The following is a 14,223-nucleotide window of genomic DNA, read 5'->3' as shown; positions in this document are numbered from 1 at the left end:
TGTTCCTATTTAGATGTGTGGGAAAGACGGCAGCATCGTAATCACGGTTTGTTTACTCTGCAGGCCTTTTGGCTAAGAAAGCTGTTGAAGCTGGTCTGCGTGTTAAACCGTATATAAGAACAAGCTTATCGCCGGGCAGTGGGATGGTCACGCATTACCTCAGTGCCAGTGGAGTGCTGCCGTATCTGAGTAAGCTCGGGTGAGTGCCAGCTGCCCTGCTCACGTCGACGCTGCTGTCCGCATGTGCAGCTGCCTGTCAGGCCTTGTTGCCTTGCCATTACCACCGGCACCTGAGGCCTTCGTCCTGAGAGAACATGTGTGAGCATGCTCAGTGCGTAAGGCAGTGTGTTGGCTAGAGAAGCACATGTGACCTCTAGTTTCAGGATGGAAAGACAAGACAGGTGACAGTGATTGACAGTGCAAGGGTTGGTGCCAACTATTGCATACTTGCCCTGTGTTGTGTGGGTCATTTTTCAGAAACGGATGAAATATTACAGGTTGTATTATTAACTGAGCAAATTGTTTTAAGTGAGGTTTTATGAGGTTCCTGGGTCTATTAAGCATAGTTTAACAGGAACTTTGGAGAAAGTAACATTTCACATTTCTTACGTACTGCTCTAAAATATAATTGATGCTAGCCTATTTTGAGTGTGTGCTTCAGGCCATACTGTCTTAATTCCTTTGCATGCCTAATAAATGTTATGGGTATTTTTGGGGGAGTAGATTTAGAAGAGCAACTGAAAGTAATTTTGTGGATTATATCTATAATTTTTTAGTTACATCATCTTGAAATTTTTGTCAGGGACTTTCCTTAGCTTAGTTGGTTTAGACGTGAAAAATTTACTCCGATCATCACCCAATCACAGTGCCTTTTGGGGGCCTTCGGTCAGATTATAGCTGGGGCCTCCCGATACTTTACAGTTGAAACCCCTTTGGAGGAAGTACGCTTCAATGTTTGAGTGGTCATGTCATATCCTGGCAAGCAGATTGGAGGGATTTTCTTGTACAGTAGCTGTGTACATAGCTTCTGTGTCAGGTGGTGTCGAACCCAGCTGGGGAGCAGCTTCAGTGTCCCGCTCTCCAGAGGTTTGCACATGGGAGGCAGTGTGCCGGAGGGTGAGCCTTGACGCCCAGAAGCTGCAGTGACTGTACCCATAAAGGTTAATTCGTGTGCCTCACGAATGTTTCGAGTAATCGGTAGTAGAGGAGATGAAAGATAAAGCCTGCCCCTCCTTGACACGCATCGTGATGTCTGTCCCGTCACGCTTGTTTCCAACATGCAGATTTGACATCGTTGGCTATGGCTGCTCGACGTGCGTGGGGAACACAGCGCCCTTGTCAGAAGCTGTCCTGAGTGCTGTGAAGCAGGTGAGGCAGTGCCCAGTGACAGCCACATGGGCTTCTTCTAACTGCATTTTGTTATTAGACTATAGGAGATGTGCACTGTTGTGTTTGTTTCTGTAGTCCTTGCACCTCTTTGGAAGAGTAACCTGTCAATCTTAAAATAATTAGAAGAACCATTTTTTTTATTCTTGAAATAATTCCTTAAAAATGTGTCCTGGCCATTTTGGCTCAGTGGTTAGAGCGTTGGCCTGCAGACCAGAGAGTCCCGGGTTCCATTCCTGCTAAGGGCACGTACCTCGGTTGTGGTTTGTCCCCGGCCCCGGTTGGGGTCGTGTGGGTGGCGACCACTTGATGTGTCTTTTTCATGTCAATGTTTCTCTTTCTTTCTCTCTCTCTCTCTTTTCCTCCCTCTCTCTCTCTCTTTTCCTCCCTCTCTCCCTCCCGCTCTATCTGAAGATAAATGCAAAAATGTCCTCGGGTGAGGATTAAAAAAAAAAAAATGTAAGGAGTTAATTTAGCTTATTTCCAGGATTGATAGTCTGGGCTGTAGAATTGGTAATGTGCTCTTTGGTTATCTTGCCCTAAGAAATATAATATTTGTAGTTGCTTTATGATTATACAAATTGGCATCATCTCTTAAACTGAATCTGTGTGTGTGTGGTTTTTTTCCAGGGTGATTTGGTTACTTGTGGAGTTTTATCTGGAAACAAAAACTTCGAAGGTCGTCTTTGTGACTGTGTCCGTGCCAGTTATCTGGCCTCTCCGCCCTTAGTGGTGGCTTACGCCATAGCCGGCACCGTGAACATCGACTTCCAGACAGAGCCTTTAGGTATCTCCTTCGTGTGTGTGCTTGCACACCTGCACACAGGCATTCTGTTTGTTACGTATTCGTTGTATTTTGAAATGTTTCTTATACCATTTGTCCTTTGAATTATTTTAGGAAATTGTACCGTAGTTATTAATTTCTGTAGTCACAGGAAGAAGGTAGAATGTGCAAGTAATCAGCTTCCGGCTGCTGAAGCCTGGCGCACTCCAAGGGACGTGCTCGGTTCCCTGCTGTGTCTCTGAAAGGGCACAGCTGTCTTGAGGGAGTTATTTCTTACACCACATCTCATTTTTAAATGTTTTAACCAGGTACTGACCCCACCGGCAAGAATATCTACCTGCATGATATTTGGCCTAGTCGAGAAGAAGTTCATCAGATAGAGGAAGAACATGTTACATTATCCATGTTTAAAGCATTAAAAGAGAAAATAGAGGTCAGAATCTCACTTGTTTCTTAAATAGTTTGATAAAGTGACAGTGTTTATTTTACTCTTCTTGCTTTCTGAACAGGACAAAAACTTAAATCACATTATTTTTAACACGGTCTGAATGAGTGATAGTCATTTTGTATTTGGAATCTATGTATCTGAGGAACAGTGAGAATACTGGAACCGATGTCATTGCTTATTGGAAACGTATCGTGAGCATCTACACCTGGTGTCCTGAATCACGGGCACATCATCAGAATATCCCTTGCTCGTCACTTTCACTCAAGTGGCTCAGCATTGAGAAGTGGGAGCAAACACTGCCCGCCCTCTGCCCCCTCAGGTGGCCAGAGGTGTTTCCTCAGCACCTCCCATAGGTGTCTGTGCCGTGCAGGCATGGAGCGGATCATACATGTGAGGGCAGAGAAAGCATGTGTTCACTTAACACATACTTACTGAGCACCAACTATGTGCTTGGCATGTGCCTGTGAATAAAACACAGAATTCTCATGGAGAGAGGCAGACAGTGAACAGTGCCTCATTAGGTAAACTACAAAGTATATTTAGAAGTGATACATTGTTTATATGGAAAAAAGTAGACCAGGGTAAAGAGAACCAGTTGTGCAAAATTTGTGGAGTAAATTGCAGTTGCGTATGGGTTGGTGGAAAACACAGCCCTTGAGATGAGTTTTGAAGGTGAACAAGTCGGACATATGTCTGGACCAAGAGGAAGACTTTCCAGGCAGAGGGAACAGTGGCAGGGCCTCCGGAGGGAGCCTCAGCAAGCACTGTGTGGCCACAGCATAGGAAGCAAGGACAGCGGTAGGAAATGATGTCAGCGAAGAGGAGGACCAGAGCTTATAAGGAATTTTAGACTGTTATAAAAATTTAGTTTTTTACTCTGAAGTTAGATGGGGAGCTGTTGGAGGTTTTGAACAGAGGAGTGTCATCATCGGAGGGACTGCTCTGTTTTCCTTCTGAAATGCACTGGGGAGAGGTGGTTGGGAAAAAAGATGAAGGAGTAGACCAGTCATGGTCCAGAGTACCAGTGGTAATGGCAGGGCCATCAGGCTGCAGAATGACAGTGACATTGCAATGTAGTTTGAAGGTAGGACTAATACTCAGTGATATGGGACAGGTACATTGAAAACAGCAGGTTTCTCTCCATTGTCACTTTTTTTAATATATTTTTTTCTTTATTGATTTTAGGGAGAGAGGAAGGGAGACGGGGAGAGAGATAGGAACGTCAATGAGAGAGAACATCAATTGGCCGCCTCCTGCATACCCCCCACAGGGGATTGGGCCCACAACCTGGGCATGCGCCCTGACCAGGAATCAAACCGGTGACCTGTAGGTGCAGGGCCGACCTCAACCACGGAGCCACACCGGCTGGGCTTAAAGATCAACAGCATATGCCACACACAGCAACCTCATTTCTCTTTAGCAGCATGTGTAGATCTTCCTAAATTCTATAGCTTTTTTGGGATTCTGTAGTTTTGTTTTGTTTTTAATCCTCACCCGAGGATGTGTTCATTGATTTTTTTAGGGAGAGAAAGAGACACATCGATGTGAGAAACATCAGTTGGTTGCCTCCCATGCGTGCCCCAGCTGGGGATGGGACCCCTCCTGGCACACAGGATGACACTCCAGCCAGCGGAGCCACCTGGCCAGGCAGAGTCTATTGTCTTTTATGTCCCGTTTACATTAAAACTTAGCTTCTAGGGTGTTCCTGCAAATGTGTTGTGCTGGGATTTGAGCAAGTCTTACTCCTTCTGAGAACCTCATGATTTTGTAGAGTGCGTTATCCTACTTTCTTTGGAAATGGATAAGACCTTTTTATTATTATTATTATTATTATTATTATTATTCTAACCTAAATACTACTTTATCCCCTTGATCATTTTTATAAACCTTTTTCTGACTCCATTTTGTCTTTGTTTTGGTTCTCAACCGAAACCATGTTCACAGATGGGTGATAAACGGTGGAATTCCTTAGAAGCTCCGGATTCAGTTTTGTTTCCGTGGGACTCAAAGTCCACGTATATCAGATGTCCCTCGTTTTTTGACAAGCTTGTAAGTATGGTTTTACTATTTCATCTTTCATTTTTATTTTTTTGTTAATCCTCACCCAAGTATATTTTTCTATTTATTCTTGGAGGGAGGGAGGGTGACAAACATTGATTGGCTGCCTCCTGCACGACCCTGACTGCGGCTTGGGATCTAACCTACAACCCAGGTACATGCCTTTGATCAGAATCGAACCCGAGACCCTTCGGTCTGTGCGCTGACGCTCTAACCACTGAGCAAAACCGACCAGGGCTGTTTCATCTGTTAAAGGTTGTTATGAAAATACATGTCTCATGAAGAGTTAAATGCCTTCAACTTTCTTTTGCCTTTAGACCAAAGAGCCAGTTGCCCCCCCACCCATTGAAAATGCCCACGTCTTACTGCATCTGGGAGACTCCGTCACGACAGACCACATCTCGCCGGCGGGAAGCATCTCCAGGAGCAGTGCTGCTGCTAAGTATCTGACAAACAGAGGGTGTGTGCGAGGGTGAGGGTGTCTCGTCCTGCTCCTCCGGCCAAGAGGCCCCCACAGCCGTGCTCCGCTGTCCAGGGAGCGCACAGTGCCCTTGTGTGCGGTGCTGTTCCTGCCTCTGCAGAGCTTTAGATGTGGAAATTGCTACTTTAAATAGAGCCCTTGTAATCTGAATAAAAAGCTGATTGGAAACAAGATTTTGCTTTTTTAGGGCTACTTTGTTGAAAAATCAGCTTGGCCCTTGCCAGTGAGGCTCCGTTGATTGAGCATTGTGCGGTGCACCGAGAGGTGGCCAGTTTGATTCCGTGTCGGGCACATGCCTGTGTTGCGGGCTCCATCCCCAGGGCATGGGTGTGCAGGAGGCATCCAATTGAAGTTTCTCTCATTGATGTTTCTCTCTCCCTCTCTCTCTCTCTCTAAAATCAAAGAAAATGTAATAAAAAGAAGGAAGGAAAGAAAAATCATCTTGGTTTGACCTACCACATAAAGGCTGATGGTTTGGTTCTAACCATCCTCCTATTGTTGGAGCATGGCATCTAAATGTGTTTGTGGCTATAAAATGTTCATGCACGAGGCTGGGTTTGACTGGTGTCGGTTCAAAAGATGGATCGTTTTGTTTTTTTGTTTTTTTTTAATCCTCACCCAAGGTATGCTTTTATTGATTCTAGAAAGAGGAAGGGAGAGACATCAACGGGAGAGAGAAACATCGATTGGTTTGCCTCGTGTACATGCCCAACCAGGGACAACCTGCCACCTTTCTGTGCAGGGACAATGCTCCAGCCTGCTGAGCCACAGCGGCCTGGGCGAAAGATAGGTCTCAGCAAGCCACTAGATGTGACATCTGGTGTGTACGATGCAGGGGACAGAACAGCATGTGAAAGGGGCATAAAGGTGCGGTCAGCACAGCCTAGTACAGAAAACAGATGAAGTACAGGGACAGACAGAGGTAAATGCAGAGATTAAAAGAAGCTTGATCAGCTGGATTTGCATCCTGATTTGAACAAACAAAATGATGTGGGACAAGGACATTTGAATATTGGCTAGCTATCTGATGGTAAGAAGTTGTGACTTCTTTTTTGTTATTGATAGTATTTTTTAGGGATCCATATCTTTTAGAGAAAGCAGCTGAAATACATACAGTTAAAATATGCTGAGTTCCCTGGGCATTCACTGTTCTTTTTTCTCTACTTTTATATATTCTTGAAATGTCCATAGTGAAAAGTGTTTCCTAGTAAGTTTTACAACTCAACAATGTGTGATTGTGTTCCATCTGAAGTGAAAACTGGCTTTTATAACTTCCTTATAGGCTTACCCCTCGTGAATTCAACTCTTACGGAGCCCGGAGAGGCAATGACGCTGTGATGACAAGAGGCACTTTTGCAAATATCAAACTTTTTAATAAGTTTATTGGAAAACCGGCTCCCAAAACCATCCATTTTCCGTCAGGACAGACGGTAAGGACGCATACAAAGCACCTAGACGAGTGCTGACTACGTCGGAACTTGCATCACCGACGTGGTGTCTGTTCTGACCCGCAGCTGGACGTGTTCGAGGCTGCAGAGCTGTACCGGAGAGAAGGCGTCCCCGTCATCATCTTAGCAGGGAAGAAATACGGTGCAGGGAGTTCCAGGGACTGGGCTGCCAAAGGACCATATTTGCTGGTATTGATTCTTAAATTTTATATTCTCAAACTTCTGAGTTTTTGTTTTGCTTATTAATCCTTACCCGAGGATATTTTTCCATTGATTTTTACATAGAGTGGGAGGGTGAGAGGGAAAGGGACAGAGAGAAACATTGATGTGAGAGACACATCAGTTGGTTGCCGCTTGCAAGAGACCCTGACTGGGGCCGGGGATTGAACCCGGAACCCAGGTACATGCCCCTGACTGGAATTGAACCCGCAACCCTTTGTTCCATGGGCCGACACTGTAACCACTAAGCCAACCAGCCAGGATGGACTTCAGAGTCTTAAGTTTATTTGCAACATCCTATTAAACTTTATTTTACTCATTTGGTTTTTTATGCTTATTTTGATCTCAATATTTGTGGGTTTTTTAAAGAGATCATGTATATTTTGGACTTAGCTAGTTGCATCAGTACTCTGAATTTAACTGAACTACATCAGTCTTTTCTTATGTGAGAAAATCCATATGGTAGCCGAAGAGATGATGATCATGATTTGTACCCACTGGAAGTGTCCTGTGCCCGTTTCCCTGGACTTTCTCAGATTTGCTCTGTCGAGGTCGACAGAGATGTGGGCCAAGTATCACTCATTTCCCCAAATAGAAGGTGATGGTGGCTGGCTGTCCTCTGGAAGACACTTCTGCTGAGACTGCCCGTCGGCAGCAGCAGGAGTGCTCTGGTGAGAGCAGCCCGTGTCGCCCGCGGGGCTTCTCTGCAGCTGTGGTTGTGACGCGGCGGAGATGGCCCTCGTCACCCTCATGCGCACAGTCTTCTGCCCTGTGGTCTCCCTGAAAGTGTGAATAGTCAGCCAGATTCTCTCATGTTTTTGAGATATTACAAGTACTGTATTAATTATAGGTATAAGTTTTCTTTTTTCCTGAAGTTTTCTTAGTGTTTGTTTTTATGTTCTAGGCTTTGCTCCTCTAGCTGGTGGTGTCCGTTCAGCTAGACATTAAGTCACTGACTTCGGGGTGTGGGTGTGGGTGTGGGCTGGTGTTGCAGTCCTGGGCCTCACTGCAGATGGCTGGCCGGGGAAGCTGCCTTTCTGTTGAGGGGTAGCCCTGTGTCAGAACCTGTGAGAGGCAGAGACCCGTCCAGGACCGAGGCTTCGACCTCGCTGGTACTGGCGAAGGCGTTCTCGCCCTGCCCAGGGTTTCTAGTCCAGAGCCCTCTGCAAGGTGGCAGCCCTCCTAAGGAATGAAGGTCAGTTCTTGATTGTTAAAAAGTCTTACCTCTTGATATATAAAGTACAGGTGTACACATTGCTCGTAGACAGGTCGCACCAAATATTTGTTCTGTTAACGTTCGGGGCGTGGGCAGTGAGGACAAGGACGTGATCAGGGGAGATGTCTGAAAGGGCTCCCGAGGGCAGTCATTACTTTTAAAAGTTGAGAAACACAGGCTGAGAGCCTGACCGGCAGCTCTGGCTGCTTTCAGACCCCTAAGGGCACCGGCGTTCCGACAGCCTTGGGCCTCTGGGTCTCCAGCCTTTCGCAGCTCTTGTTTGTAGATGTACTCAGACCTTGGTACGGCTCTTTTTTTTTTTTTTTTTTTTTCTAATCCTCACCCGGGGATGTTTTTCAATTTATCTTCAGACAGTGGGAGGGAGACAGAAGGAGAGAAAGGGAGAGAGAAAAAAACATCGATGTGAGGGTAACACATCAGTTGGCTGCCTCCTGCACAACCCTGACCAGGGCTGGGGACGAACTGCAACCGAGGTACTGAGGTACGTGCCTTTGGCCGGAGTTGATCCCGGGCATCATTGGTCCGCAGGCCGATGTTCTACTGCTCTCTAATTGTGGTTTGTCCTTCTGTACTTCCAGCATTGAGAGCTAAGTCAGTCACCTGTGTCCTCTCCTAAGTAGTTCTGGAGTTCATTCGTCCTGTCCTTGCGTTTCTGGGGGCTACACCTTCTCTGTCTATTTTGGTTCTGTTTCAAGAGGCAGTGTTGGTAGCGCATGTCAGATCCACCTTATTGAACAGACCCTGCGCCCTCTGAGGCATTGGCAGGACCGAGCTGTGCGGGTGGGGCAGGCAGGCAGCGGCTTCACACACAGGCACCTGTGAGAGAGGGCTGCGGTTCTTCGGTGCAGCATCAGCCTTCAGTGTGGAGCACTAGGTTAAAAGTTTTTACCGAAAGGCCAAAAGTAGGATTTTTTGTCCTTTAAAATGCTCAATAAAGCAACTTTCAGAGGTGATTAAAGGAAATAAAATGCATGTTTATTACAGGGTGTGAAAGCTGTTTTGGCTGAAAGTTATGAGAAAATTCACAAAGATCACTTGATTGGAATGGGCATAGCTCCGCTTCAGTTCCTCCCGGGAGAAAGTGCAGACTCCGTGGGCCTCTCCGGCAGAGAAACGTTCTCCTTAGCGTTTCCTGAAGAACTGTCTCCTGGAGTTACGTTAAGTGTGAAGGTGTGTACTGTATGTTCAAATAGGTGGTTGTATGTGGAATAGCGGCAGTTACTGTGACCCACATACAGGTGTCAGCTGGGAACAGTACACCTGTCTCAGGTGCCGTGTGTCCTGTGGGTGCTGCTCTTTGAGGAAAAGCCCAGAGCACTGGGCCTTGGTCCCGAGGAAGTGGACATGCACTTAAGCACTTGGATTATACTGCCAGCTACCGTTCTTTGTCCGCTCCTGTGCCGATCTCATTTCCTCCAGGCACAGGGGCCACCGCAGAGAGAGGGCAGAGGGGCACACCTGGGGTTAGAGTGCAGGCTGCACCGGGGAGGGGATGGCGGGGGTTGGCAGTGAGCAGCCGGGATCTGAGTGGCCTGATTGGTTCTAGGTGATGCAGTGCTTACATTTAGAATTAGGGATGGAAATTAGCGTTGTCTAATTTGCTGTGAGGCTCACGGTTGGGAATTCCAGGTGGTTTTTAAGTAGGAGAAGCTTCAGATAGACTATGTGGCAGGTACAGTCCTCACATATGAGGACAAATGGTCTGGACCACTAAGCAACGCTTGAGAGATTTCACCCGTCTTGAGATGTTTTTGTGTGTTTACAGACAAGCACTGGAAAAGTATTCAGCGTGATGGCTTTATTTGAAAATGACGTGGAGATAACATTGTTCAAACATGGAGGATTATTGAACTTCGTGGCACGGAAGTTCCCCTAGTACCTGCTCACCAGAGACACCTTCCCAGTCTGGTGACCGCAAACCAGGCCTTTCGTGCTGGACCCAGGGATCCTCACCATGGAGCTGCAGGTGCCGGACGCTCGCTTATCTCACCCATGGATGAAATCGATTATGAATCACGTAGTGACAGAAATGAAATCTTGATTTTAAATACTATATGAATGGTGCTATTAACATTGCTAAAATCAACGTGTGAAGTGTGTTGTGGAAGAGATCGGTAAGTATGAGGGGTGTTTTATCAGACTGTTTTGTAAATAAAGGCAGAATTTGAGCTTGTATTGAAGATTCTTATATGAAGAACCTTCCTGAAGTTGTTTAGTTTTGCTTCTGTAAAACTGGATACGGCTGTTTGTTGGTTGAAAAGTAGGAGGTTAAAACATAAGAAACCAGATTAGACTCTAAAATCGTGAAAGTTGGAATCTGATTCATAAGTGGACTTCCAGATATATTCATTCCTTTTCAGAATTGTGCTGGATGTAGTTGGCTTTCTTAGTTCTATCAAAGGGTAGAGCCTGCCCCAGACAGAATCACTGTCCTGAGGACGGACGTGACAGGAAACCACTGCAGCAGGTGCCTGCCACCGGCGAGCAGTGGCCGCCGGGACCGTGCCTGCAGCCCTCAGTTACCTGGTCGGTGGCTGCAGAGGCCTCTGGCAGGGCCCTCTGCTTCGTCTGCAGTGAGGGAGATGACTTTGCTCACCGTATGTGATGCCATCACTTCCTAGGACCTAACATTTTGGGTGTCATTAACCAAAATTCCACCCTAGTTTGAGTTGCTAAAGAGAATTTTATTTAATCACTAAACACTAAAATTATTTCCTCTAGACTTTTAAATTGTCCTTTCTAAATTATATGGTTGCTCAGCGATAGGCATTTTTAAATGTCGGTTATTTTTTAATTATTTAGGTTGATTTCCTGTCATTTTGAATCATTGTTTTACCTGGGATGTATGATTCTGTGCGTGGTGTTACGTTCTTTTGTTTTAACCAAAGCTGACCATTGGGATGGAACACTGAGGTTGTTGCCCAGCGCCATGTTTCTCTAGATGCTATCTGTTTACCGCCTCGAACGCCCTGTCACCAAGAAGTTCAGCAGTTTTTAAGAAACAGGTTGGATGATGAATTCCAGAAAGTCCTATGCCCCCTTTTTAATCAAGAAATTAACTTTCACAGCAAAAGGTGATTACAGTGATTTTTTTTTTTTCACATAAAGATCTTCAGTGTGACCTACTTAAGTTACCATGACTCCTCATTAGAGCCCAGAGCCAGGGCCCTGTGCTCGGCACCTGAGCAGAGACCTGGAGCCCTCTGCACAGGCGCTCAGTCAGCCTGCAGAATGCTCTGCAGACGGTTCACACAGTCAGACGGGCAAGGGCTTGACAACTTCCCTTTTGTATAAGTATTTTCTGTGGTACTTTCACATTGAATTGTGTTCTTAATATTTTTTCTGTGTATTTCTCAGTGCATGTGTTTCTAATTTACATGAAAACATGAGTTAGGGATAGAGAATTTCCAAGTTGAATGTTGAAATACCTGTGATAGGCTTTGAAGAAATAATTCCAAAATGGGGAGGGGTGTCTGCATTATTTTTCAGCAGATTATGATCTAGAGCCGGTGGGCAGAGACCTGGGTGTCATACACATCTGACCCAGGAGAGGGAGACAAAGCCAGCTGGGAATTAAGCACTGCACTGCCCAGTCTGCCCAGCCCAGTAGTAGTACAAGCGCACCTTGTATTTCAGGAACAGGATCTCAAGGGTCCCCTAACCTCTTGCTTGTACACAGTGAACCAAAAAGCTTGAAAGCACAACTGTCAGTTGGGGAGGGGATGCATGGATGTGAGTCCCGGTGTGTACCTACAGCTCTGCCTCTAGCCAAATACTGTGTTTTCACAAATGTGGCATCTCTTGGTTTTTATTGTTTTACTGGTCTCGTTGGTTAACGACATCCGGGGGGTGTTGGGTAAAGAATACATTGTGGCAAGGACGTGTGATGGTCACACAAGAGGTGTGGGTGGAGGAAAAGCACGTCATGCTGTACACGATCGCCATGTCTCATGCCTTCGGGTATGTGACTCCCCATAAAATGACATCAGTGAAATGGCACCCGGCCTCTGGATCACTGTTGTTCTACCTGACGTTTCCATACTGGCAGGTGCCATTTTTTCTTGTTTTATCTCTAGATGTCCAAGGTGATGTGTGAATAAGGTGTCAGGATCCCTTTAGCCAGAAAATTGCTCAGTTCTCCACTGGTGACCAAACTTCAGTGTCACCAAAGGGAAAAGCACAGCCAGACCTAGAACAGTCATGTTTGTTCGCACACACGTGACAGTGTGTGCATGGCCTTCTGGGTGGTGAGTGACGGTGGGAGGAATGCATTGACTGACGTGTCCTGTGGTCGGATGAGAAGACCCTTCCCTTCTGCCTGTCGGTGTGGGAGACGGTACTGAGGTACTGGGTGTCGACTCTCAGTTTGACCCGGAGCAATAAAGAGGGGAGGCAGGTGGACCCGGGCTTCTCCAGTGGCCTTCTCCTTAGTGTGACGGTGCCGATATTTCTATCAACTGTACACATGATACCTGACTATGAAAACATGTATCTCACTTAAGTAACTACAGATTGTCAATTATTTAAAGCCAACAAAACAGTGTATCAGTTTTAAGTTCAACGATGTTAAGTATTGTATAGAAATATATTGGAAGCAAAGTTCAGTTGATGACAATTGTGTATATGTTATTGATGCTGTAAATTATTTTTAATAAAGAAAATTGTATTATCACATATTTGACTCTTCTAATAATATATTTTGTGGTAGCCCTGGCCAGTTGCTCAATGGTTAGAGCATTGGCCCGCGGACCAAAGAGTCACAGGTTTGATTCCAGTCAGGAGCTCCTACCTCAGTTGTGGTTTGTCCCCGGCCCCAGTAGGGGTCATGTGGGAGGCAACCAGTCGATGTGTCCCTCTCACATCAATGTTTCTCTCTCTTTCTCCCTCCCACTCTGTCTGAAGGTAAATAGAAAAACATCCTCGGGTGAGGATTAAATATATATATATATAGTGGTAATTGAAAACAAAACACCGTAGCTTAAAAAGAAATAGGATGTCGTCCAGAAATTTCTCTTTAAAAATAAACATGTCTAGCCCTGGCCAGTTTTGCTCAGTGGTTAGAGCGTTGGCCTGCAGACCAGAGAGTCCTGGGTTCAGTTCCTGCTAAGGGCACGTACCCCAGTTGCACTTTGTCCCTGGCCCCGGTTGGGGTCGTGTGGGTGGCGACTGGTTGGTGTGTCACTCTCACATCGATGTTTCTCTCTCTCTCTCCACCCCCCCCTCCCACTCTATCTGAAGATGAATGCAAAAATGTCCTCAGGTGAGGATAAAAAATAATAATAAGTAAACATGTCTAAATATTCGGACACGAGATGCCTGCCGCAATATGGACCATGGTCATTTTCATCCCTGCATCGAGTACTTCCTTTCAGTTCCTGGGCCAGTGAGAAGGAAGAGGTGGACAGACGTCTGACAGGGATAGCCTGGAGGGAACCAGGCAAGTGGGCCTCGGGTCAAGGGTGGTTCATCACGTTTCAGAGTTGAAAAGGTCAATTTCTCCCCCCAAAGCAGGATCCCTTGTACAAATACCACCTAACTGGGCAACCTTTTCTTGACTATTCAAGAAATGGAGACTGCTGCCCTGGCCGGTAGCTCAGTTGGTTAGAGCGTTGACCCCAGTATGCTGAGGTTGGCGGTTCACTCCCCAGACTGGGCACATACAAGAATCAACCAATGCACACACAGATGAATGGAGCTAGGAATCAGTCTCTCTCTCCCCATCCCCACCGCCACCCCGTCTCTAAAATAAAAAATAAATAAAAGGTGGAGACTGGGCAACCCCATTCTGTTATCTAAAGTTCAGATGGTAAGATAGATTTTATTTTGAGTGCAAATCTGCCTCCTTGTAGCTTATACCTACTGATTCTAATGCTCCCTATTTTAACTATGCCTCTCAGCACTTTGGTACATCTAAAATTTGGTACTTCCACAAGTTGCACTGCATGAAACCTCCATAAAGGAGATCGTTTACCACGGAAGTAACATATTAAAGTGGACATCAAGGATTGAGTGGGGGTGTCGTGCTGTAAGCTGTGTATCATAGGAGGAATGACCCTTTCTTGAAGTAGCAGGTGCTGTATTTTCACAAGCCAGCTGATGGCACCACCTGCTCCCTCCACTGGCCATTCACTAGTGTGTTTCCATAAAACATCATCTGGACCT

At 46.0% G+C, this 14,223-nt stretch overlaps 1 protein-coding gene across 4 annotated transcripts in view; it reads left to right on the top strand.

Annotated features, from left to right (window-relative positions):
- Positions 1-12,684, top strand: part of IREB2 (iron responsive element binding protein 2) — a 35,031-nt gene extending 22,347 nt beyond the window's left edge. The window contains exons 13-22 of one of the 4 annotated variants that reach the window (XM_036278113.1): positions 64-199; positions 1,284-1,368; positions 2,017-2,173; positions 2,479-2,603; positions 4,563-4,667; positions 4,994-5,136; positions 6,440-6,587; positions 6,672-6,794; positions 9,046-9,231; positions 9,827-12,684. In XM_036278113.1, the coding sequence (XP_036134006.1) occupies positions 64-199; positions 1,284-1,368; positions 2,017-2,173; positions 2,479-2,603; positions 4,563-4,667; positions 4,994-5,136; positions 6,440-6,587; positions 6,672-6,794; positions 9,046-9,231; positions 9,827-9,937 (1,319 nt within the window). In that variant the 3' untranslated portion in view covers positions 9,938-12,684. Of the gene's footprint in view, positions 1-13; positions 200-1,283; positions 1,369-2,016; positions 2,174-2,478; positions 2,604-4,562; positions 4,668-4,993; positions 5,137-6,439; positions 6,588-6,671; positions 6,795-9,045; positions 9,232-9,826 lie in introns of those variants that run through there. The other 3 variants (XM_036278114.1, XR_004961500.1, XR_004961499.1) reach the window with 3 other exon arrangements.
- The last annotated feature ends 1,539 nt before the right edge of the window (positions 12,685-14,223 follow it).

Source organism: Molossus molossus, unplaced genomic scaffold, assembly GCF_014108415.1.
Source record: "Molossus molossus isolate mMolMol1 unplaced genomic scaffold, mMolMol1.p scaffold_m16_p_24, whole genome shotgun sequence".
In the NCBI taxonomy this organism is placed as follows: Eukaryota; Metazoa; Chordata; class Mammalia; order Chiroptera; family Molossidae; genus Molossus; species Molossus molossus.
The sequence above is the reverse complement of the archived record's forward strand: the minus strand, read 5'-3'. Positions and strand labels throughout refer to the sequence as shown.